General features: G+C 41.8%; 1 protein-coding gene across 5 annotated transcripts in view; it reads left to right on the top strand.

Annotated features, from left to right (window-relative positions):
* TCF20 (transcription factor 20) overlaps window positions 1-25,382 on the top strand; it is a 129,918-nt gene that overhangs the window by 57,560 nt on the left and 46,976 nt on the right. The window contains exon 1 of one of the 5 annotated variants that reach the window (XM_026069086.1): window positions 6,380-6,477. The exons of 1 other annotated variant lie outside the window; for it this stretch is intronic. Coding sequence is in view for 1 of the 4 variants with exons in the window: in XM_026069080.1 (XP_025924865.1) it covers window positions 12,348-12,359 (12 nt within the window). In the remaining 3 variants the exon portion in view is untranslated. Of the gene's footprint in view, window positions 1-6,379; window positions 6,478-11,938; window positions 11,957-12,103; window positions 12,360-15,599; window positions 15,727-25,382 lie in introns of those variants that run through there. 3 more of the 5 variants (XM_026069088.1, XM_026069080.1, XM_026069087.1) reach the window with 3 other exon arrangements.

Raw genomic sequence — 25,382 nt, forward strand, 5'->3', positions numbered from 1 at the left:
CCTCCCTGGAGCATGCAATAAGTAAAAATACAATAGGGAACAGAAAACCTTGCTGTTTAACTCTTTTGCCTTGCCTAGGCCCCATACGCAGCTCTGTTACCTTATGTCTAACCTTTAATACCTCCTTTATTCTAATTATAGTTTAAAAGTGATTTCAGATCCTCAGGTGAGAAAAAAAATTGAGTGCATGCTAATTAGTGTTGCCTCAACCCAGCTGACCGCTGTCAGGCCTTTGCCACTGAGCTTCCTTCTACCCTGTGGCTTTTTTTCCTAAACAATTTTCAGAACCTGCTTTTTCGGTGCATCTCAAATGTGACCTGAAGCATAGCCAGTTACTTCAGTCCTTTCCCCACAATCCCTCTCTGCCACCTCCTGAAAACCTCCCTCTCTGCTTATGGCGTGCCCTGGTTTTAACCCCAGCACCATGGTATCTCTAGCGCGGCTGTGTCGGGGCAGGGCTGTCCCAAAAGGGCTGCAGCAGTGTGCCCAATGCTGGTGGATCAGGGCTTTTCTAGCGCTTGCTGTCTCTCCCGCTCAAACCACTTTTAAAAGAGATTTCCATTGTGATTGCAAACTTTATTTGGGGAAGAAAAAAAAAACAAGAAAAGAGAACGTGTTTTACACACAAAAAAAAGCCATTTTCTTGGCCAGCCATTTCCTGAGTTCCCTTTGTTACTACTGCAGATATGTGTTTGAATAAGAGCCTTTTCCCCTCCCCTCTCCGATTCCTCCCTGCTCCATCCTGCAGTGAAGTCACAATCCAGTGTTTGTGGGCTCTGCGTGATGTCAGAGGCTCAGCCGTGTGACTTCACTCGCGGGCTCAGGCAGAAGGTGCAGACGGGGCTGAGAGACGAGAAAAAAGCCCCCTCCTCTTCCCTTCCCCCCCACCCCCCTCCACCCTCTTGGTTTATAAAACCAGTAGCTGAGATAAATCGGAAGGGGGTGGGGAGAAGCAGCAGGGAAAGCTGAGAAAGATGCCAGAAAGGTACAGTAAATTGGCTTTATGTCTCTCCTTCTTGAAAGTTTCGAGGGTAAAATTGCCCTGCCGAGGCCAGCGCTTGCAGACCACACGCGCGGTGGTGTGTCTGTGTGCGTGGCTGTGTGTGTCACCCAGTGACGCTGTGGCTGTGCGGGGTGTGTGTGTGTGTGTGTGTGTGTGCATGCGTGTGCAGGGAGGCAGGCAGCGAGGGACGCAGGGTAGGGGCAGGGAAGCGGCGTCGCGCCGCGTCTCAGAGGGACGCAGCTGGAGCCCTCTTTGGCTGGTCGCAGCGAGCCTCTTTTCTTGTCCTTTCAAAGGCCCCAGCTGTTGGCTGCTCGCTGCAGTCTGGCTCCAGCTTTGAGACCGACATAAATGGGTTATTGGGTTTATGCATGTGTGTGTGTGTTTTTTTTTTTTCCCCCTTCCTTCCCCCTGTATCGCTGCCCCTGTTGATGGTGTTTTTTTGGTTTTTTGTTGTTGTTGTTGTTTTCGCTCTGCAGGTTCAGAGTAGTGGTGGGGTGGATGGGGTGGGGGCCTGCCATTTGCCTGTGATGGGTGTATACATAAGGAGGGAGAAGGGCAGGGCCTCAGGGTCACATTCTCAAGGGCTGTGAGATATGATTTCTTTTTTAATATCTCCATTTTTTTTCTTTTTTAACTGATGACAGCACAATAGCAATGTGGGTGCACCAGCAGAGAGCAACCTCAAAAAAAAAAAAAAAAAAGAAGAAAAGGGGGTGGAGGAAAAGAGGGGGGTTAGCTTGCCCCTCCCTTCTTCTTCAGCAATTTTTTTCCTGTGTCCAATTTACCATTCATTTGAGATTTTGGACAAAGATGGGGGCAGTGGGTGGGCTGCTTTGAGTTTTGTGATATAATATGACTGGAGCGAGAGTGTAAAACGCAGACAATTAAGGATCGGCGCGAGGGCTTTGCTCATTCAGTCTGTTGAGGAAGCCGTCATTTTGTGTTAGTGTGTGTGTCTAGAGGAGGAAGGATAGTGGATAGTGACAGTGGAAGGATGCCTAACACGGTGTTGTGTTTGTACTTGCTAAATGCCCACACCAGGAAACAGGGGCTTCAAAGGAAGGCATCCAAGAAAGGGGGTCCTTCCAAACGTGCCCCTGTGGTGCAGCCACCCCGGGCTGGGCTCTTACTGCCAAGAATGTGATGTTTTGTAGCATCCTCGAAATGGGAGGGCTGAGACAAGAAGCGTGCGCAGGTGTCAGGCAGGCTCCTTGCTGCCACAGCTCTGCTTATGCACCTCACCCTGATGACCAGCGGCTTCTCCGCTGCTCTGCTTCCCGGAGCTCCTCGGCAAAGTGGCACGCGGCTTGTCCCGGCAGGCTACGGTGCTGCGCTGCTCTCTGGTCCCGGGTCCCGCTGGTCCCGCCACTGCACTTCAGCCCTAATGACCCATAGCCTATCCTGCTTTTGTGTTTATTTATTTCTTTATTTCAACTACTGGACCCTGGCTGTCCTCTGCCAGTGCGTTTCAAGGCTGATGAATAGCACCCCCTGCAGTTATAGAGCTGATCTTTTGTAGCGCAGATGTATAATTAATTGTGCGGCACTTTTGCAGCCTGAACAGGCAAGTGGATTCTTGGAAGACACCCACTTACTGCCTGGTTCGTGGGTACTCAATCCCCCGGCCCCCTGGGAAGGGACCTGCTGACCGCAGTTTGAGAGCATCCGCCCTACTGTAACTTCAGTAGTAATCTGAAAGAGGATTTGCATCCAGGTCTTTGGTGTAAAAAAACAAACAAACAAACAAACAAACAAACTGCTGCACAACAGAATTTCCTCTCCTCTGCCCCTGCTCTGACACGAAAAGACTTACGGGGTTATTTGCATCTCTGCTCCATTGCACGATTCTGATGTTTAGGGATTTTTTTTTTCCTTTCTTGTCTCAAAGGGGAAGTAAGGATTTGTTAGTTTGTGAAGTACTTTGAAGATAAAAATCATTGTCTATGCTAAGTACTGTCTGTTGGTTTGTCTGAGTCATGACCAGGCTTAGTTTAGGAAGTGAAGCTGGGAATCTCCCCTCAGCCCCCTCTAAGGATGAAGTCAAGTGACCTGGCAGGCCTCCTTCGTCTCTCGGGCTCCTGCTGTTTGCCCTGGCCACGTGGAGGGCAGAAGTGGGGTAACCAGGGGGACTGAACACTGTGTGTCTCAGCTTGGGAGGTGGGGAGGAACGAGGGAAACACACAATGTGAAACTGAGGGCAGAGGACGTCAGGGATGTGATTTAGCTAAGATTAGATAGAGAAGAGATTTTAAGCCTCATCAGCTTGTCTGGGTATGGCAGGATTGTCCCCTACAGGGGTTTCCTCAGTTCTTTATCTACACCTGCTTTTAAATGACTCCTGAAAGAACAGAAAACAGTGGAGAAAACCCTTTCCTTTGATTTCTCTTCAGTTGGTGACAACCGTTGCCCAGGACTGTAACCATAGGTGTTCAGGGAGGGGGGGAGAAGTGCATCACTTCAACCCCATGCTAGGATATGAAAGGATTAAATCTCTTCCTAAGCAAAGTGAAAGGTCCCTAGGTGTCTTCTCTCAGGCTCAGAGATTGCAGTGGGAGAAGGAGGCAGGATCCAGCTGGGTAAGAGACCTCATCAAGAGGATAAAAGCATTTAGGGTAAAGGACAGTCTGTCTCCCTGAGTAGGGGAAGTAATCAGTGAGGATGTGCAAGGGTCTCTCAAAAAGCCCTAGGCAGGAGATGCTTGTATCAGAGCAGAATTTCCAGGCAGTGATAAAGGGGAACAAGCTGAAAGCATTAATTGGTTCTTCCCCCTTTCTGTTAAGATATTCCATTTCTTGCAACCACTGCTGCTTTTTTTCTTTTTTCCTTTTTTTAAAACTTCTCTTCAATCTCAATGAAAAGTACTGTTAAGGAAACCCCCTACTTATCACCTAAGGCTAGTTGCTGACTTATTGTTTCTAGAGATGAGATAATGCGAGCTGATTATAAATAGGGTGACTACCCTTTTCCATCAATATTAGGAGTAAGCTGGCACCTTGATCTTCAGCCTTGTGGAATGAATCACACTAGAGTAGTCATCCCCTCTCTCACCCCCACCTTCCTGTGCTGTGAAGTGGTTTGGCCATGACCTGGGAGGGGGGATTCCTGAACCATAATACAATTACCCCGGGGAATGTGTCTCCTGGGGAAATGCTTTCTCCACCAGTGTAGATAGCGTCTCTTCATTGGTTCTGGGTTTGGCCAGGGTTTTCGGGGACTACCCTGAGGACTGCAGACCCCCAGAATGCTTCTGCCTCTGCTGGTTGTGAAGGAGTGTGTTGGGGTGTAGTTTTCTTTTCTGTGGGCATGGGCTATTTCTAAAACTGGCTAAAAACAATGGAGAGTCACCAAGTTGATAGGTTGCCATGGATCATACTTGCTCAGGCTTCTGTGCTTGCTGGCGATGTCCTAAGAAGTGCCTAGAATATTTTCAGGGCCTTGAAGGAACTGGCAGCATTTTGTTTAAGTCTAATTACTCTGAGCACTTTTACAGAGAAGTTAAATAGTTGGCCTTCATTTCTAGTCACCTCTTTAGGACAAATGTTAGCACCATTTGGTTTCCATGCTGCAGAATGTAATCTCTTCAAGAAGGATGACCACAGTCCCAATACAAGCAGTGGTTTTGCCAGTTGAAACGCGAAGTTACTGAACTTCAGTGGGCAACTGGAAGATCCCCTTGAACCCTGACATAGAAACTACTTATGATTTTACTGTGTTGGACTCTCTAAAGATAGGTCTGTACAGACTTTACGAAACCAAATGCTAATTTCTTAACCCAGGTTGGTTACCTCCATTATCTGACAGCTTTTAAAGCAATGTCATCACTTGGGTTAGGTGATTTGAATGAATAATACATGCTTCCTTCCCCTACCCCCAAATGCATAGGTCATGCTCCTAAATAGTTGAATGTGCTATGTTTTAAAGTCATAAGTTCTGTATGCTCTTGTATGCCTGCCTTTACTTGAATTTGAGCATGACTTTAGTATAATACAGGGCACTAAAATAAGAAACTAATGCCTTTTTGAATTTTAGAATTTGATATTTTGAGCATTGCATATACTTTTATGATTCTCAAAATACTATGTAAATGGCTGTGTTTGAAGTATTTTTTTTTCTCATGTTTTGGCAGCAATAAGAGGTATATAAGTAAACAGCAGTGATACTTTTAAAATAATTTTTTAATAATCCAATATTTCTGATGCATCAGGACCAGAAAACATTACTATGTGCAACAGAAAAAAAGTGGAATTCAGTTTGTGTGGCAAGAGCTTAATGAGATTTAATGTAACATATATCTAAGCGGTCCTTTAGGCTACTGCCTACATACAATATAAATACAGGCTTCTTATCAGATGAGCGTAGAAGACCTCTTGGTTTTGGTCTAGTCTGATGCACTCTGCTTTTGCCTGTTTCTGCTGCAAGCCCTTCTGGTATGCTATTTAATGTGCCTGAATTCTGTAGCAGCAAGGTGACTGAAAGAACTAACACTGCTCCTTCAGGGACCTTTTTTTCTCCTGTTGGAGCAGCCGAGATTCAAAACAAGTATTGCATGCATCAGGGAGAAAGCCAACAGGGAGTGAAGTAAGAATCAAAATCTTAGTTGCCTCTAAAATTTGGGACTATATGTCATGGGGATTTAAACTTGTCAGGCCTGGAAATTCCCACTTCCCCATAGGCAGAAGAAACGGCAAATGAAACCCCTGTAAAAGGCCAGCAGAATTAAAGAAAAATTCCCTTTCTGTAAAACATGTTCTGGCAAGGCAGAATTGCTTTTATGTAGGACCATTTTAAAAGATGAGTTGCTCTTCTAATATTTGAATTTCTCCTTTTGTTTAGATATGTTTAGCCATTCAGATAATGAAGATTTATTGATGGCCTTTTCTGCCTTGTTGGAGACTGTCTTGCCAGAGAATCGTATTTGTGTGGCTTTCTATTTTAATTTCTACCTTTATTACTTTGGACATCTGCACAGAAATGTGATCTGTTTTTCCTCAGAAGTTCAGCTTCTCTTTTTTGTAGCCTTTTTTACTGGACTCAGATTCTTTTGTCTGCAATATCAGAATCGCTTTCACTGCAACTAATTCTGATTCTGCAAGAAGCAGTTTTTTTGACAGGAGGTAAAAGGAATAAGCAGAAGAAGCTGAGCAGGTCTTAAGGTACAAAGATCTTATTTTCATTAATCAGCTCCTTGTAACAGGAAGATGGGAGAACAGAAGTGTTGCAGTATTAAAAGATAGAGCGGAATTGTCTCCTGTAGAGATGATGTATTTTTTTTTTTTTTTTTGCTACGATTCATGCTATCTACCTTCAGCTGCTTTATCTTTTTTCTTCCTTTGACATGCTCCAAAGTCCTTCAATCCAGTTGTTGCTCTGTTGCAGGAATTGGGCTCTAGGACTTAACACTATGGCTTATGGAGATGCTTCTTGTGTCTGGAGGAGAGCCACTTCCAAGCGATGCACCCAAGACATGACAATCAGTAGGTTGAGAATCCATGCTCTTCCTAAAATACTTTCCATCAAGTACACAGATCCTTTGAATGTCTTAAGGGGAAAGTTCAGTAGCAGAGAATTAATGAGAGGAGAGCCCTCCCTGTCTTTGCTGCAGTACCTTGTGAGATGTGTGATACTGCTTCTCCTTCCTGTAGGGTCAGATGTAACACTTTTTATCTGAAGTAACTGTAAAAGAATAGGAGGAAGGTATGGGAAATCCTGGGGCTGGATGGGAAAAGAGGTAGGAAATGTTAATGAATGCAGCCATGCTGATGTCTGTCTTGGAGAAAGAGAAACAGGCTAGCTGCCCTTGCTTTACACTTGCTTAAAGATTTAGCTGTCCCACTGTGAATATAAGTTTCAGACCCCAGTTGTGTGACCTGTAGGTGCCTGATCTCACTGTCATCTTTTGTATTACCTATCTTCAAGCTAGTCTCTAATGCCCATTCCCATAGCATCTAAGTGCCTCTAGATAAAAGCTGTAAAAGTGCAGTGGAGAGCCTGTGCATGGCATGAAATAGCATAACAGGGGAAAGGATTAGGATATGGATACTACTTTGAGGGGACAGGTACAGTTTCTGTGCTGTGGAGACTTTGGCCTCCTGCTGCTGCTAGTTCAATACTTTCCATCAGCAGTGAAATCTTTAAAAAAAAAAAAAAAAAATCCCTTAGAGGACCCCATCAGCTGCATTCAGAAATCATCTTCCCTCTAACAAATACTGGAGCGTTGTGAGTCCTTCTGGCATGTAAGTTACCTACAAATTTGTTCTCAACCCCACAGACTGCATCCCATTAAAGCCCTTTCGCAGTACTCCTTCCTTTCTGGAAAAGAGGGCTCAGAGGGTGTGTGGAGCTGAGAGGTGGTTGTGATCAGGAATGGTGTAATCCTTCCTTTCCCCCCGCAGCTGCTGATATATGCTTCTGCAGAGCCATAGTAACTGAGTAATTGCTGAATTATGGCTAGAGCAGAAGTGGTGACCTCAAAGACAGAGGGTGACTCTCCATTTGTCAGTCTGCTCAGGGTCAGAAGGAGTTTTTTTCTCAAGGATCTGTGGGTGAGGGGAAAGGGATGCGCAAGATAAGCCTTACATTAAGGCATAACTGGAAAACCTGTTTGCTTTTGCCATTGGCAGAATTTGTGTATATTAAGAGAGTCAGTGCTGCTTGCATATGTGCTGTGACAGCAGCGCTGGTAGGAGCAATGGCACTAATCCTGGGGGCTGTTTAAGGGGCTTTATTTTACCCAGAATCTCTCGCCCATCATACAGGAGGCTTCCGAGTCCTAAGGCCATTTTCCTTCTTGTATCTGTCTTGTTTGTGTAGTGGTACTTCTGTCCTCTGAAGCACTTTGATTAGCAGGTGGGGGGAAAAAAAGGATGTCTACGGCAAAATAGGTAGGATTTGGAAGATTTTTATTGTGGTAATACTGTAGTGGCTCCATACAATTAAGGCTGAGTTGATTTTCTTGCACTAAAAGTAAGGACTTAAATCTTTATTATGACTGTAGTATACTGCATCTGCTCAATTTACAGAACTTATGCTCAGCTTACAGAATGTATTTGCTGGAAATTTGCATGTAAACCTGTTAAGTTTGTTACATTGATTTTAAAATTGATCCTTTAAGGGTTTATTTTAGCAAGTAACCATTTTTGGCCTTAATTTCTTGTTTTATGAATTGAAGGGTGATTTGCTCATAAATTGCTTTAAAGAATGTATAGATACTACTGATGGTTTTATCCTGAATTAGTACTGCTTGCATGTATGTTAGCTTCCAGCCCTGATGATCCATTTGCAGGATCAGAGCCCGTGTGTAATTAAATTTTTCATTAGTCCTAACATTTAGTCTTTTAGTCATAATTTTTATGTAACTGATCATGGTCAAGTAGTTGTCACTGAATGGACAAAGTCAGAAGGTTAAATTTTTTTTCTGGAAAAAATGTGAGGCATTCAGTGGCAAAGAAAAACTTGGGGATCTGAACAAGGTATAATGATGTCTGAGGTTTTTCTTCCAGAGTCTGCAGGCAGCCAAAAATAAGATTCTGAGAGAATGAACTTCTCCATTAAGCTCAGTGGGGTTGTACCTTAAGGCCGGATACATCACCTCAAAAGCTGCAAACTATATGGCATCTCTGCTCTTGTGATATTTAATTAATATAGTTATGGCTACTTCGTTTCATACTACACTCTAAATGATTCTGTATGTTATCAGTGATGCCTACTGTAGTGCAACAACTGATAATAGTGTGGAGTTTGCCTATATTTCTAGCATGTTTTTATAAACTTCACTTCATCCTTTAAAATCAGCCATATAGTTTTGAGTTTTAAAATATTTTAAAAAGAGACTCCTCTTCCACTTCCCTTGTAACATCTATTAGTAGTCATTGGTGGAGATGGGAAATGGGAAATGCTGCTGTGAAGCAGACTGGAGATCCAGGTACTTCAGTATGCAAATCCACTTATTTTTGTTCCTTTGATAAATTCACATGTGAATGTTAGTTGTCTTATAGTTCTTACATTTTTTGGAGCATTTTACATAACTTTTTCTATTTATGCTGTGACTTCTTTTTGTACACTAAATTAAAAATAGCTTGATATACCAAGCTTATATATATAAGCTATGCTGTCATGTATTTTTATATACAAAAGGGTTTTACCTTAAGCTCTAAGCTCTCCTACCTTATAAATCTACATAAAGGATTGACCTCAGTTGACATTTCACTTCAGAATCAGAGAACAGATAATGAAAAATCAAATTATAAGAACTTTATCGAGTTCCCCCACCCCATTACAGCCTTCATCACAGACCTCCATCCCCAGAGGGAATGCTGCTTTAACCGAGCTCTTAGCATGCCTGGGCAGTCAACAAGATTAAGGCTGTTTGTGACTAGAGTAAAGCAACAGTTTGTCATGGTGAATGCGCTGTCAGAGCCTCTTTTTCGGGTGAAGGAAGCAATGACTTCCACCTTCCCTAAGCGAGGCACCGTGCCTTAAACTTTACTTGCAAATGGGCAACAAGTGCAGATGAGAGCGCTGGCATATTGTACAGTGAGAGGGAGAGAGCGCTTAGTAACACAGCGCCTGTGTGATCCAGCTGCAATTCCCAGGTAGCTCATGCGGAGCACATTGCAGTAATCTAATCTGAAGGAGATAAGGCATAGATCACAGCAGAAGGCTGGCCTGGAGAGCAGCCGCTGCGTGCTTCTGCTGAGCCCAAAGAGGAGCAGAGGAGGCAGCAGGTCCTTCCCTGGCACTCCTGCCATATGAGTGCCTAACCAGCAGCAGGGGATCCTGCTACACCCGCAAATTTTTAACTTGGAAAACAAGCAGTGGGAGCAGGTGTAAGTGTTGTACGGTCTGGTTGGTTTCTCCAGACTATTGCCTTTATTTCAGTCTTACCTAGATGGAATTTCAGCCAGTCTCAGAATTATTTTTGACAGAGAATGCATATTACAGTATGTGGTGTTTTACATTTATTTTTCATAAAGAGTAAGTCACCTGTGGGGGAGCCATCACTGAAGTTGTCAGAAGGATTGCCTTGTAAGCACAGCCAGTTAAGCAGCCCATTGCTTTTGGGAATAAGCAGGGGACCCCTCTGTGTAAGGCTTGCTACATGAGATAGCACTTGCTGAGGATCTGGGGAACAGAGCTTGGGAAACAGAGCGGTTATCGAAACTGTCGTATCTACTCAGTACTAAGTTCCTGGCAAAGCAAGTTTTAAATGATGCTCAAGCTTTCTCTGCCCGGCACTTAAAGCTTTTCAGGCTGCCAGCCTCCTGCATTTTCACGTGAAATGCTATGAGTGGCAGATGGAGGAAGCTGTAGTGTCATACAAAGCTTCCTTTGCTGGCATGCAGTCTTAAATGAAGGATATGATGATTTGACAAGTGCTGTATCCTCGCTCCCAAACTGCCCCCTCTGTCAGTCTCCTTGTTTCAGTCTTTAGCCCCCACATGCTCATGCTTATTTAAAAAAAAAAAAAAAAGAGAGAGACTAGTAAATATTCTCCAAAAAGCCTAAAAGTTTAAGTGCAAAAGTACATTTGGGCATACTTAACTCCCAAATTTACCATTTATGCAAGACACAGGAGGGCTAACAGTATTTTTTAATTGTTTAAGCGGTTTTGGAATAGAGTAGCACTTAGGAAAGTGAAGGATTGATCCTATTGGGTAAAATCAGACATACTGCAGATAGGAGGAGAGCTTACATAAAGCCGATACCCCGGCACATAGCTCTAAATGCAGCCTCCATGTTGTTTCCTGAGTTCCCTACAGGTCTGCTGCCATATCTCCGGATTGATCTGCACTGCCTTGCCCATTTAACGGTCGTTTGGATTATGGTCCAAAAATTGGAGTTTGTTATAAAAACTTACTAAAAATACTCTTATCGACTGCTTTACGCCAGTGAAAAAGACTTCCTTTTTCTCCAAAAGCCACAAGGAGTCTTAAATGCCCTGCAAGAAAGCTAAACACAGGTCAGGCTAATGCATGAAAATTGCCTGTCTAGCTCCAGTGCAAAAGCTGAGCAAAGTGGAAGAAGTGGACAAACAAAATAAATTAGATTCTTAAAATAACTTGGGGAAAAAAGAGCAGATCTTTAAAAATGTATTACAAGTATTGATTTATTAGAAGATTAAAATGGAAACTTCCACCGTCACCGTTCCCCCCCCCCCCCCAAGGTAGAAAGGGCCCCGGCAGCTCCTTGTCGAGGCCTACAGCCCGTCCCCGGCTGCCACGGCGCGGCCCCCGCCGCCAGCGGGCCCCGCCGGCCCACCTCCGCCGCGGCGGGGCGAGCCGGGGCCGACGGCTCGCTCTGGCCGGGCCCGGGAGCGTCGCGGTCCCGCCGCCGCCTCCCGCCCCCTCTCCCTAAGGGGGCGGCCCGGCGGCCGCCGCGGGGGAAGCTGAGGCCCGGCGGCGGGGCCGAGCGCGGCGTTAAGGCCGCCGCCCTGCGGGGAGGCGGCACCAACCGCCCGCCCGCGCGGCCCCTTTAAGCGGGCGCGTGATGGGAGGGAGGCGGCTCCCTCGCGCCTCCCCCCCCCCCTCCGGCGCCCGCCTGCGACCGCGTGCGCGCGCAGGCATCCGTATATACATAGACACGCGCGCACGCACGCGCCGCTCCCCCTCCCTTCCACTCCCCTCCGCCTCCGCCTCGCCTGGCCGGGACCCGCCGCCTCGCGCCGTTCCCGCTGGCGCGCGCCGCTCCGAGCGCCCGCCGCCATTGGCTGGCGGGGGTCAGCTGACCCTGTGTTATTTCCTGTGTGTGTGTGTGTGCGTGTGTGCGTGTGTGCGTGTGTGTGTGTATCTGTGCGCGTGAGGGGAGAATGGAGAGAGCCCCCGCCGCGCCGCCGCGGCCGCCGCCGAGCGCCCCCCGCGCTGGAGCCGGGCCCCGCTGCTGAGCGGCCCCCGCCCCGCGCCCCCCTCGCGGCGGCGGCGGCAGGGAAGGCGGGGCGGGGAGGGGGGAGGGTCGCAGGTAACGGACGCCACCGCTCGGGCCGGGCCGTGGCGCGGGGGGGGGGGTCCCGGCGCTCGGGGGCTCCCGGCCGGCCCCGCCGGTGCCGGGCTGCCCCGGGTAGCCTGGGTGGGGGGCTCGTCGGTGAGTTTGGAGGGCAGAGGCTGGGCGTGAGGGAGACCTGTGCATGGGCTTTTGAGAAGTTATCTTCCTAGCGCCTGTTTAAACTCCTTTTTTTTTTCTTTTCTTTTTCCTTTGAGGAAACAGTGTTTCTGTTTATAGAGGCCCTTGTGCATCATGGTGAAGTGCCCACCTGTTTTTCTGTCCCAAAAGAATAGTCGATTGCAAGAGCTGTGAAGTTTTTATGAGGATGTGGGGGTGACGCTTTAGTTGAAAGGATGAGTGATTAAAAATGGCAGAGAAGGTGGGTCCTTACCATGCACAAGTCTCAGCAGATGGACTGGCTGCATTGTGAATGCTTGAGTTTGGTAGAGCTTTTTTCCTTTCTGGAGGGTTACTCTAGTGTTGTTTGTTCACAGGGGTGTTATGAATGCAGTGGGACTGGGCTTCTATGAGAAGCAGGTTGTCTTCTGTTAACGCTGCTCACTTTGCTGGAACTTATGTTTCGAACTGTTGTTGGAGACTGTTTCTCCCTACCTCAAGGAAGGAATAAGAGAAAGTTATGTAACTTAAGTGTTTTAACCTATGTATCAGAGTTGTATAATGATACTGGAACTCTGTTCAGCTGCAAACAGGAGCAGTTTTGTATGTGAATCACTAAATGATTTCTACATATATGCTGTCTTATCTATAATGTTCTCCTCTTCATTAAAAGGGTAGGTAGCTTGATTAAACTGTAGCATTGTTTCCTATACTATTCCAGTTCCTTATCCTCCTTTAAAAAAAAAAAAAAAAAAAAAACCTGTGAGAGGATTGAGGATCAGTTTTCAGAGCTTTCTGTGTTTGCGTTAATATTTTGAAAGCTATTTGTGTCCATAATAGTTGTTGCCATCTGTTGATTCATCCAGGAATATTTTTTATGAGTTAATGAGTTTTAGTATGTTTCCTGGTCAATAGGCTTGCATGTAGCAGTTGGCTCACCTTCATCCATTTGTTGTAGAGCAGCAAAGTGAATGGATGATGGAGGTACAGCAACTATTTGGGTTAGAGTTATAGCATATTAGTTGAATCAACTCAGGAAAAGCTGTTCTTTTTTGCCCCTGTTTTCTAGGCTGCTTCTTGGTTAGATAACTTTGGTTTCTGAGGTTTATAACGGGTACAGCTTAGTGTAGCTAAGTTCACTTGGTTAAGTATATGTGAAGCTTTCCTTTTTAATATTACTGAGTATGAGTTTTCTTTTGGCTGAAATGTTTTCTCTTAAATCTACTTCTTCAAATAGTAAATTAATACACAGTTCTGTCACTTGAGTTTTATGAAGCTGAATTTTTATCTGTTGTCTCTGCTTTAGGCTCACCTGGCATGTGAAGAAGGTAGTGGCAGTAATGTACTGCAGAGAGAATTAGTATGAAAAATGGGAAGAGATGTTTATCAGCCATCTAGTCATCTGTCTCTTAAGAAACTTTGTTAATGTTAAGAAAGGAAAGTAATACTTGCTCATATCTGTAAACTGTTGGCATGTGAAACACATGTTTTTGTTTTTCTGGTTAAATTAGCAAGTAAACTGCTGTGCTTTCTAAGTGGAAATATGACAGCACCTTTTACATCAAAGAAATATGACTTACTGTTGTATGGTTTTGTTGCTTATCGTTTTGGACATGACCTCAGACAAACTGATAGCTTTTGGTCTTTGCTTTAGAAGACTTAAATGTCTAAAGGAAGCGTTTGGACCTTCTTGCAAGTTTGGTATTCTGCAGACTACTTAGCTTAAATTGGTTAGCGTCTTTCTGTAACTACCTTTCTAGTAGGTTATTGTGTCTTTTGACACAATTTAGGCTTTGATCTCTAAATCAGATTTCAGAGGCTTCGGGAATGATGAAACCTGCATTTTTGCTGAAATTTGTACTTTAATATATACCTTTACAGCCTGGGGCAGGTTAAGAATGGTTCCCAGTATGGAAGCACTAGGAGCAACTTGGTTGTGCCTTTAATAGGAGTTTGAAAAAATAATTTTTTTGTCCTTTTCTTAGTTAGGCTTTATAGAGAAGGCTTGAAGTGAATATTTATTAAAGGAGTAAATCTGTTTCTATAATGCATAAATAAGATCTGAAGGTTATTCAAATGAAACAGAAATCTTGTTTGTGTTTTACTTGTAAAGGAGAGTTCTTTATTGTCAGAAGTAGTTTCCTTAATCTTCAGCTAAAGAAGTGGAGAGATACTGTTTTCTTTCCTAGTCTTTTAAAGGATGTTCAAATTTTAAATCTATAGAACGGTGTGAGTGAAATTGTTCTAATACAGTTCTATCTGTGACTGGTTTTTGGTTGTCTATGAAGTTATACAGGAAAAAGAGTGAAACCTGTTGTTTTTTTGAGGTTTTCCTCCCTCCTATTGTAGAAATGTGTGTGAAGAAATCCTTTGGGGCTTTTCATACAATATTAAAAAGAAAATCATTGCATACCCCTTTTCTCCCTTCCTTTTTAGGTCATGTTTGACTAAACCAGCTATGAGGCACAGCTGAATGACAATAATGCTGCTCTTAGAGGGGTCCCTTCATAGGAGTTTTACTGCACAATTCCTGTTGCTACTCTACCAGCTTGGCAGATTGCTATCTGGAATGAGGGCATAATATGTAATAAACTTGAATAATTTTCATCCTGCTTGTTTGGCTCCTCTATAATTTGAGATAAGGGTATATTTAGGAGTTTGTAGCTGGCTTGTGTATATCTTGATTTCTGACATAGGGTATGCCAGATCCCCATGGGGGGTAGCTTTTTTAATTAAAACAGATGTTTATTTTTTTCCTGAACTTGTTCAATTGCATTTTATACTTATGAAGGGTATTAGACCAATGTTTTTGGAACCTGAGTTCTTATGACTTCCAAAGATACAGAAACATTTTTGGAAATGCTAGCTGCTTAGGCATCAATGTGTACCTTAACTGGCTTTGTAAAAAAAATTTTGTTACTTAATCCTGTGCTGGGCCTCAGAGGCAGGAATTCTTATACAGTAGCATAAGTTTCTGAAGAACCAACAAACGCTGGTTGATGGAGCGTTCTGTGACTTACATGCTGATTTGTTGGTAGAGACTGGGCTGAGACCAACCAGCGCTTATCATTCAAGCCACTAAACTGCTGTTAGATAGGTTTTGTTTGTTCGTTTTTGTTTTAAATAAGGCTTTCTGTGACTTTCTGATGTCTCTTTAAAAAAATTACTGTTTTTGACTTTCAGACTTCTAAAATAAAAAAGTAAAAAACAGTCCCAAAGTATTTTTGACCACTTTTAATAGTTTTCATATGCCATGTAACTTTCTTTAATATAAAATTATTTAGTACTACTGATAGAGGACAGAAGCACATTGTAAGCAGCAATGTGTACTTGTGTTCCCTTAAGACTATGCAGGAGAGACTGTTGTATTTCACTCTGGTAATGAAATCTTAAATCTTGTGTATGATTCCATTTGTATCAGACTAAAAAAATGTAGGTACTGTTATTCTTCTATGATGTGTCCCCTCCCTTACAGTTCTTGTCTAGAGTTCAGTCTTGACTGACTGAAAAAACGGAAGATTCTGTATTATAGCCCTGTGCAGTTCTGGTGGTGCATCTCTGTGTCGAACTGCAGTGTCTAGCTTCCTGCTTTATTTAGCTGAGCCTTTCCTCTTCTGCTTACCACTAAGGTATGTATTGGTTTGTTTTGGGACACTTGGAAATGCATATGATATTCTTCTCTGTCCTTTATGTGGGTCCCTTCTCATTAAACAAAACAAAAACAACCCCCCCCCCCCAACCCCTCAAAGTTGAGGCTGACCTGTAATCATGAGTTGATTCTATTTTGCCCTCTTGAAGGATAAGATCAGTTCAGGATGTTCTAGGGTCTGTGATATGCTGTCTCTTTGCCTTTGAGGGTAAAAGAATGTTGAATTTAAGTTATAGTTAGAGTTCAACTCTTGAACTTGTTTCTGCATTTCTGAACAGCACAAGCAGTTAAACGTAATGTTTTGAACTGGATACAGCAAAGCATTCATATTGGAGTAAAATTCCTTTTTTTTTTTTTTTTTTTTCCCTGTCCCTTATTCAGTGGTTCCTCAAGAACGGTATTAATGAACAGTAGAACTCACAAATATCCTTTTGTCTGATAGACCTGGTGACAGTGGATATTCGTACGCTTTTCCAAGTGCTCTTTGTGTTTCTCTTCTATCCCATCATGTTTGTGACTAACAATAATAGGGGAAGACTGGGAAAAGTGTTACAAGGTTCCTTCTTCTCTGAAAGCCCTACTTTGAAATCCCTTTGAGATATGATCTGTTCTCCATTTGAGAAGCCCAGTGTTTCTTCCTTGTGTTGTAATACAAGTACAAAGAAGTTAAGAAAATGACTTTTTTCTCTTTTTTGTAAGAGCACAGCATGTCGGCGTTCATGCTAATAACTGCATATGGAATCACTATTCCATGCTAGAATATGAAGATTTATTTTGGATGATTTTACTGGTATGAACTCGGAGCCATCTAATTGCTGGTAAATTTCAAGTCATAAACAGAACCCCCAAATGAGTTCTGATAAAAGCTTGGTATTTTGCTAGAAATTTTGCAGGGAACTACTTTGCTAGAAGCTTTAATACACTTTATTGGGAGTATTGTTCATATCACTTTTCCTGTAAAACTGTATGCTGTTAATTTATTACACTTCCTGATGTTTTTGATCCTGTCCCATACATGGCGCATACTGATGCGTAAAAATGGTCCTTTAGATAGGCCTTCAAAAGTTTGATTGGCACTTAATAGGTGGTGAAATAGGTGGGGCAAAATTGTTACAGAAGGTGGGAGCAGATTTTTCCTCATATCCCTTGGCATCACTGAGTGAGTGGCAGATTCTCTTCTGTGCTGCTGGAAAGCAGCAGTACTGGGAGTATGGTTAAGAATCACTCCAAAGTGGCACTATTTGTTATTTATGAAGAAACTGAACTGTGCCACCCTTCTTGCCTTCCCTCAAAATCATTGCATTGTGATGGAGAAGCATTCTTTCTTTGCCTTTCTCAGTCTCCCATTTACTGTGAGAGTGTATAAAGGCAACTTTACTTATGTGGACTTATGGGTTGCTTGATTGCCCGCTGTGGTAGGGAATTGGCTTTGGTGATGACCCAGGGAGGTCCTTTGCCATGTAGTGGTCTGTGTCTCTGTGTTTCTTTAGCAGAGACTTTAAACTTTAGCATCATGTTGACTGCATTTTGGGAATAGGATGGTGACTCTTGCTTTCTGTTTTTCTTCTTTCCCTCCCCTCTCTTCCCCCCCCCCCTTTTGTTACTCTGGGGTACTTTTCTACATTCAGTGTCTTATGCATGCCTCTGCTCCTTTTATTTCAGTCAGCAGAGTTAATGTTAACTTCTTTCTTGAGAATTGCTCAATTGAGTACAGGTTTCTGAATGATGGTAGTATTGCACAATTGGGGTATACATATTTTGCTTGTCTTGTGTTCATTTTGTTTGCTGCCTTGTTTTTAAGTTGCAGAAATAAAACTTGCTGTATATTTGAGAGGTAGATTTAGTGGAAAAACAAAGGTTTGTATATGTAATAGTTTGTGAAGGGTTGTTTGTACCCACTTCTGAAAGAGGCAAGGGGAGGGGAAGAGGTTAACTATATACATGCTCTACAGCCTAATCAAAAGCCTGTTGAAGTCAGTGGGAAAAGATGTGTTGACTTGAGTGAATCTGGATCAAGCTTATGGGGGAAGAACATCTCTTGGCTCCATGAGAAACAGGGTCAGGAAGCTCCTAAATGCAGACAGGAGGAAGAATTAGAAAATAAACTTCCTTGCTTACTCACAGAACTGTAGTGCTTATAAAGACTTTGTTAGGCTGTGTTTACTCATGAAATTATTCCTGATTAGCTCCATGTGTACACTCCCATTCAGAAATAAACTAAGGAGGAGCAAGAAGCTTTCACCCAGTTGGTTAACAAGCCATAGATGTCCAATGCATAGAATTAAATCAGGAGCAACTCTCAAGTTAAAAGCTGATGACTTGTTTTTGTTGTCATCTTCCCAGTTTAAACAAGATAGTGAACTTTTCTGTTTTTCATTGAATGTTTGGGTGTTTCGGAGCAAGGGAGGAAGCAGCGTCTCATCTATATGCTCTTGTAACCAACCTCTAGGAATACATTAGCATTATGGAATAATTATATATAGGTCATCATGTATGTTTTCCCTCTTTGCTTAGCCTCCTCTAGAGGGGAGATAGGATGGAGAAAGAAACAGGGTAATTTTCTGTTTTTGTTTTTTTCCATTCTCCCCAGTGTACAGAAGGAATGACTGCAGGAACTCAAGTTTAAAAGAATGATGGGGCTGATTGTCAGAGTAGTGAACCATCTAAAACTCACTCTGTCTTAGTTTGAAATCTTAACTCTAGCATTTCCAAAAATCATGCTTGGAGTGCAACATGTTTTTTATCCTCCACTAATTCAGATCTGTAGAAGTGTTCTGTCTTCTCTGGTGCTGAATTCATCTCACCTCTTTGCTTTGGACTGCTAGCTTCTTTACCATTCACTCGCTTTATTTAGGATATGTACTGGGTGATAAGAGATGAAATAGGTGCAGTGGAAACTTAGCCCTTTATCTTTCCAAGATTTTGTCCATCAACAGGTTCAAATGCTGCTCAACATTCAATGGGGTGATACTGAAATCTCTTGGGGGAGGAGAAAGCTTTAGGGCCTAGTTGAGAGAAGATCTGGTATTGTAGCTCATCACTTTTGTAAACTGCTTATATTCATTAGAGTTCATTTAATGTGTGGTGTGATCTGACTGCTGTTGCCATTCATGTTGCCTTGGCTAGGGCATTAGAACTGACAAGCAGGGAGTTAAGTGTCTACAGCTGGAAGTAGCAGGGTACAGGATCTTGTTCCTTGGTTACTGTGGTCTGAATTTATACCGTGTAACTTCAGACACTTAACTGAAGCATAGAAATGTAAGGTGATTAGACTCTTAAAGTAGATGTGGAAAAAGACCTTTTGGAAGACTGTCATTAACTTCATGGGAAGGCTGGTGAGACTGAGCCAATTTAAATGCTTTAGGCTAAGGATTAGTGATACAGGAATTTCAGCAATATGAACTTAAGGAACTCTTAACTGTTTGTGCCAATGCTGCAGTATGCTGCTTCCTCTCTCTCATCTGTCTGTGTCAGTTATGCCAGTATAACTACTGTGGGGCTGCATAGCGGGATGGTTCAAGAGACTGGTCCAATTTGAAAAACCTAGAGAAAACCTTCAGTGCAGGGGTGGGAATGAGAGTCTTGGGAGGAAGAGAGGACTGAAAGAAACTCCTTAAAATAGCGCTGCCATTGAAATTAAATCACTTTTTGTTGAAGCACTTAACTGAAGTTATTTTGTATTTATCTGAGCTTTCTCCTTTCTTCCTGTTAACAGTGGCTGTAACTTTAGTAATTCTGTTATTTTCTCTTAGATTTGTATAATACAACTCTTAAAAATGTATGAATGGTTCTGCTTCAGCATGAGGCAGATATTATGGAATAGGAGAATGGAAGAATGAGCAAAGTGATGTTTAGAGGGTATAGGAAAAAGCAAGATAAATGGAGATAGGTTGTAGGAGTTGGGGAGAGATATCAGGGAAAGTGTTGGGGTTTTTTTGTTTTGTTTTTTAGTAATCTTCAAAGTGCTTTTTTTTTTTTTGAGGGAACTCCACTTTTTTCCATGCTAGGTAAAAATCTTATTTTTCCCCTAATGTTCTATCAGTAAGCATCATATGGACTTGACTGTATTATTTTGTCTTGAGTCTTTCATAGCAGGAGTACTTAGACCTTCCATACCTAAATGACTTATGAATTTTTGTCATTTTGGGGGGAGGTAGTGCTAAATTGAGAAGAATGATAACTTTGGCTCGTGAAACTTGAAAGTGGTGCAGTGCGTAGCTAGGTTTCTTGTGGTGTCCTAAAAGAATAAAAATTAAGAAGTTTAGAGGAGATTAGAGTGCAGCGTTTCTACAGTTGGAGGTAATTCTTTGTTAGTTTAAATAGATTGGGATTGTATTGCTACCTGATTTTGATAATTTTGCATATAATGTAACTAGGTTATATTATCCTAAACAATGAATTTATCCTAATCAGTGGATTTAAATCTTATATACAGTGCATTGTAATAATACTTCTATGTAACCGATAGAGATAGTCTGTGTTAATTTACTTCGTTTGCCTTGAGAAGTTCCCAGGAGTCTTACTTACGGACTCATTGCACTAGGCATTGTAAAACAGAATAAAAAGCCTTGATTCTACAGACTAAATGGAGAAGAAAGATGTGGATTACTGGTAATATTTAATATGTAACCTTAGTATTCCTCTTAACAACTTGTCATAATTTGAAGAGATAATGCATTTAAGACTTTAAAGGCAGTTGCTACTACTTAGCATGAACAATTTGTGAAAATTAATTAGAAATAATGTATTTTTTTTTCTTTTACTGTTATGTAGTGTTTGAGGTACTGGGTTCATTTCTGCAGTGAAAGTGGGAGTTGGGAACAGATAGAACCTGGCAGCCCTGCTCATTGTTTTCTGCTTCCCTCTTGAAATTAATGATTGACTTCTTTTCTCTTTCTCTATTCTTATAACTGAAAGGTGAGGGTGGAGGTGAGTTGAGAGACTATTGCTGAATTTCATGTCTCAGGTCTGGGGAGGTGAAGAGCAGATCAAGAGCTGTCCTTTGAAATGGTTCCTCAGTGATTTTGTTGTATTGCAGAAGCAGGCGTGATGTTTGACTGTATGGAGATGTTGGAGATGTGAATACAGGAACATTTGCGACAAGAGGCATAGAATGAATTGCCAAAACTTTTGGGAGAATAAGTGATTGGGTAGAATGTGCAATCAGCTGATGTGAAGCTTGGAAAAAAGAAATAAGGAGCTGAGGGTTCAGTATTATTTTCATTTTGGTGGTGGGAAGGGTTGTTACTGTTGTGTGAAGATGAAGAGCCTTTTAAACATGAACTTCTGATTTCAAGTGCACTTTAGTAGCCATGCCACTTAAGCAGTTCCTGCTGTGTCCGTTTTGCTGGTACAGCTGTTTGTGTGACGATACAGTGAATGAATCTGTCAAACAACTCAAAAATGGCTTTTTTTCTCTTGCAGGGCATTGGGGGGGGGCGCCATATCAGTTTCCTGGTTCTCTACAGCTGTTCATGCAGCAAGCCGGGGGTTGGACCTCTTAAGCTAGTATACAGAGGACTGCCCCTATCTGTGAAACCGCCATATGTTGTTTTAATCTTTAATATAAAATGAAATCTAACTGGTTTGCATAGGTTCTCCTATTAAAGTAGTCGTAACCATTCACCTTGTAAGGATAACTTTCAGCAATCAGCTGGTGAATTATTACAAGTGCTTTCTTAAGTGCAGCTGTGCCATTGGTTGAGACTGAGAACAAACGATGTAATAATGAATTTATCTTTATGAAATGATACAAAATCAGATAAAATTCTGCTAAAACTTGATCATTAGTTATATTCCTAAAAATACAGTTTTCATAGCCCCAACAACTTAAGTATCAGCTTACAACAATGTTTTAGTCTGGTCAAGCTTTTTCTTTCTTCATGTTTAAGAATATAAATTTAACACTACACTTCCTGTAAAGGGCAGAGCTAAACTGGACATGGTATTTTAGTTCTGGTGACATGGTGAGTGAGTGAGGACTTGCAGGCACAAAAAATCTGGTTAGGTAATTTGGTGCTATCCAAATGTTTTCTAAAAAAAATATTTCAGGAAAAAAATGAAATAAGCTGTCAAATGACAGCAACATGCAAAATTCTGTTTTTTTGTTTGTTTATATGGTACTTTTTGTTATAGTAGTTGAATACGTTGTCTTTTGTATGTATGTTCACATGGCTCCCCTGTGGGACAGGAAGAGGTAACAACTGAAGCTTATAAGAATTCTTTGTGGCCACATAGGGAAATACATGGAACGAGAAGAGAATCTAGATCTCATCTAGTGCAATAATCCCCAGAGCATTCACCCCTCTCAACTGACAGAACTCACTGTGCTCCTTCTGCCTCGCTCAGCTGTTCTTCATCCGATATGTGAGAAATGCTTCCTTAATTGTTTGGATTTAACTTATATGTACTAACTCTCTAAAAAGCTGTACAGACATTTTTGTAAAGAAGATATAGTATCTGTGTGAGATGATGGAAACTAGTTAAAGCCACTTGTTCAAACTTTAAATCATTTGAGGAATCTTTTGACAGAATTTTCTTTGGGCAGGACAAAACTCGGATTTTGTTCCAAGGCCAGTTATTACCACTCATTTCCAAGACATACATTGCTAAAATTGCTAAAAATACTTGCATAAAATATGATGCCTTGGTGAGAGCCAGATACGAGTAGAAATTTCTCTAGAAGTGCAATGGTGAATGAGACTATATCTGAGTTTCCTTTGTTTATTTTTAGTATGCAGAAATAACCTTCTTTTTAATGGAGCAGGTCTGAAACAGCTTTATAGAAAGGTACGAAAAAAATCTTTCTTGCATTCCAGGCTAACCACAGTTTTTGAAAGAAGTGAATATTACTGCTTGGACAAGCTGGTGACCTTTTAAGTGCTGGCTGTCTTGGTTGACTTGCATATCATACCTAAGACAGAAAACTAAAACTGGTTTTACTTTTCTTTAAAAAAAAAAAAAAAAAGCATCAAATGAAGAAATAAGTTACTTCTGTTACATTGCTAAATGTGGTTTTCTGTTTAATTGTCTACCTGCAAAGCAGCAGACAGAGTAGTATTCACAAAAAAACCTGAAACAAGTCAATCTATTTCTAGCCATTGCCCAGGCATGCAAATAATAACTGTACCTGCAGAGATGAGGGTTAGTAACTTGGCCTTGACAATGGAAATGATATTCAGTACATGGAAATTTTCTTGCTTCGACATCAGGCTTTATTCAGATTCTAAGAATTATTTACTTACGAATTATGCCAATGAGTTGATTGTGCTCCAGTTCTGACTTGGATTTTTATTGTTTTTTGCTTAGCATTTGAGTAGAGCAACTGTTGCTCAGGGCAGTCTGACTTTAAGATGATCCAGGGAGGAAGAGTAAAAATGATAATGCTTGTATTTTGTACAGGCTGTGACCAGAAATGGCCACAGAGGTGTAAGTATATCTCTGTTACTTGAACAGCATTTAGTGAATAAGTCTATTTTAATCTGAAGGCTGGACACTCCATAAAAAAACAGTTGTTCGTGTACATTTTTGGACTATGAAAAGTGCTATCTTAATGTTTGTCACCTGTCTGTAACTCCATTTCCTTTTCTGATAAGCACACTAGGAAGTGAGAAGTCTTTGACAGATCAACGAAAATATGTTGCATTTGATTGCTGCCTGAGCCTTCTATGCACAGATGGGTCACAGTAGTCAACCCAAATCTAAAGAAAATTTAACGAAGCAAAAAGACCTCGCTTAACTCCTACAGAATTAAGTGAAGCTGATTTGGTTTGCTCTTTCATGGGTCCATCATTAAGAATTAAGCATATCCCTGCAATATTTTGCTGTTTAGCTGCCTTGTTCTGAGCTGCCTGTCCGTAGTGCTGCACAGCTATGTTAGTATCAGTGTTACCTGGGGAAATCTGGGCAGCTGTCCTGTATTTATCCAGTCTTTGATAATTAGGACAAAATGGTTTAAAGATTTATACAGACTTGAAAAACTCAGCACGGTATGTTGCAGAAAATCATTTCACACAGTAATCTTGGTGTAGGAGGACTGATGAACCCTGTTAATCAGCAGTGGTTGGGCAGTCTCATATACATGCAGGAACCGTTGGAAGATGCTTGTATGCTGTTGACTACCATTTGATAATCTTGCTCACAGTAGGATTGGAATGCGATAGCACCATATTTTGAGGAACTCCCATGTTAACAAAGTTATTCTGTAAGGATGTTTCAGATGATTAAACAAGAAACAATCTGCACTGTAGATGCACTTAAAAGTTCACATAGAGAATGTAGGTTGAAAGACTCTGAAATAACTTCAGATGTTGCACAAATAATTCTGAGATACGGATAAGAGGACTACAGTGTTTCTGTATTCATGACTTGTGCAGTGATCTCATAAATGAGGCTATTTCTTTATCAGCCACAAGAGCTTGCAATATGCTTTCTTTGTTCCTGCCAGGTTGAAGACAAACTTTGATTGCTAGGATATTGGGGAAGAAACAAAAATGCTGGCGCAGAATGAAACAGCTTAGCCTAGTGAATGTATTCTGTAATCTAGATGGATATGTTTAGATGGCTGTAAAGCTACAGGCTATAAATACTTGAGGAGAATCATGAAGCTTTATTGATAGAGCTGGATGTACCTGTAGTGAGAGCGTAGGTGTGACACTGGAGTAGCGAAAGCTTGTGCCAGAATCTGGTCTTTCCTCTGAATAAATGAAGACAGCTTTGTATGTTTTTGTTGGAAAATGCTGTAAATGTGTGTAATGTGGTTGTTAGTGGAGCACTTCTTGGGGGGGGGGGGGGAAGACGAACATGGGACTTTGCCCCCCCCTCTGCTGAGGATGGAACTGTAGCTGTGTACAGCCATTCTGCACATATGATTGTGTTGTGGTCTCTAGTCAGTAGCTCGCATGCCATTCTTTTCAGTTCCTGCGTATGGAGGAGTATGTGAACGTGTATTTTTAAATGCTTCCAGTAGAATTTTAATCAAATAAACATTTTTTTTTTCCTGTGGATCCAGGATAGGCTTTGAAGGCTTTGTCATCTGCCTGGATGTATTTTATTAATAAGACTTGCCTATGGAACTATCCTTGGTAGTTTTGCTGAGCGTGTAGCATTTAAATCTAGGCGCGCTACAGTGCTATTATTATTAAGAAAAATTATTATTATTATAATTATAGCAATTATAATGGTCTTGTATTTATAGTGCTTTAATGACAGGAAGTATGTTAGAGGTCTTAGGTTATCAATGATGTAATGGACTGAGGCCTCCCTTTTTCTTTTCTTTTACTCCCATTACTAGTGAAATGCCACATATTTTTTTTCACCATTATTCTGCTGGTCTTGTTACTCAAGTCAAGCCCTTCATGAGTTATCCTGCTGAAAGAGAGCTAAAAACAGAGGATTTGCTTAAGGCACCAGCAATTTAAGTTGTCCTCAATGAAAATTTTTATTTACTTTTCTGATCCAAGATCAGAAATTGAAGGAGAAAAACATTTCAGTGTTTGCATTTGGCATATGTATCTTCTGGACAAAATAAATACGCGGTTTTATGAGATTGTGGAGGATAAGAATTTGTGACTCAAGTTGATCCCTGATAGACTTCTGTTCTTAGAGGTATTTCACAGCATCTCGTCCTGTTTCTGT

Source organism: Apteryx rowi, unplaced genomic scaffold (assembly GCF_003343035.1).
Source record: "Apteryx rowi isolate R43461 unplaced genomic scaffold, aptRow1 scaffold_287, whole genome shotgun sequence".
NCBI lineage: Eukaryota > Metazoa > Chordata > Aves > Apterygiformes > Apterygidae > Apteryx > Apteryx rowi.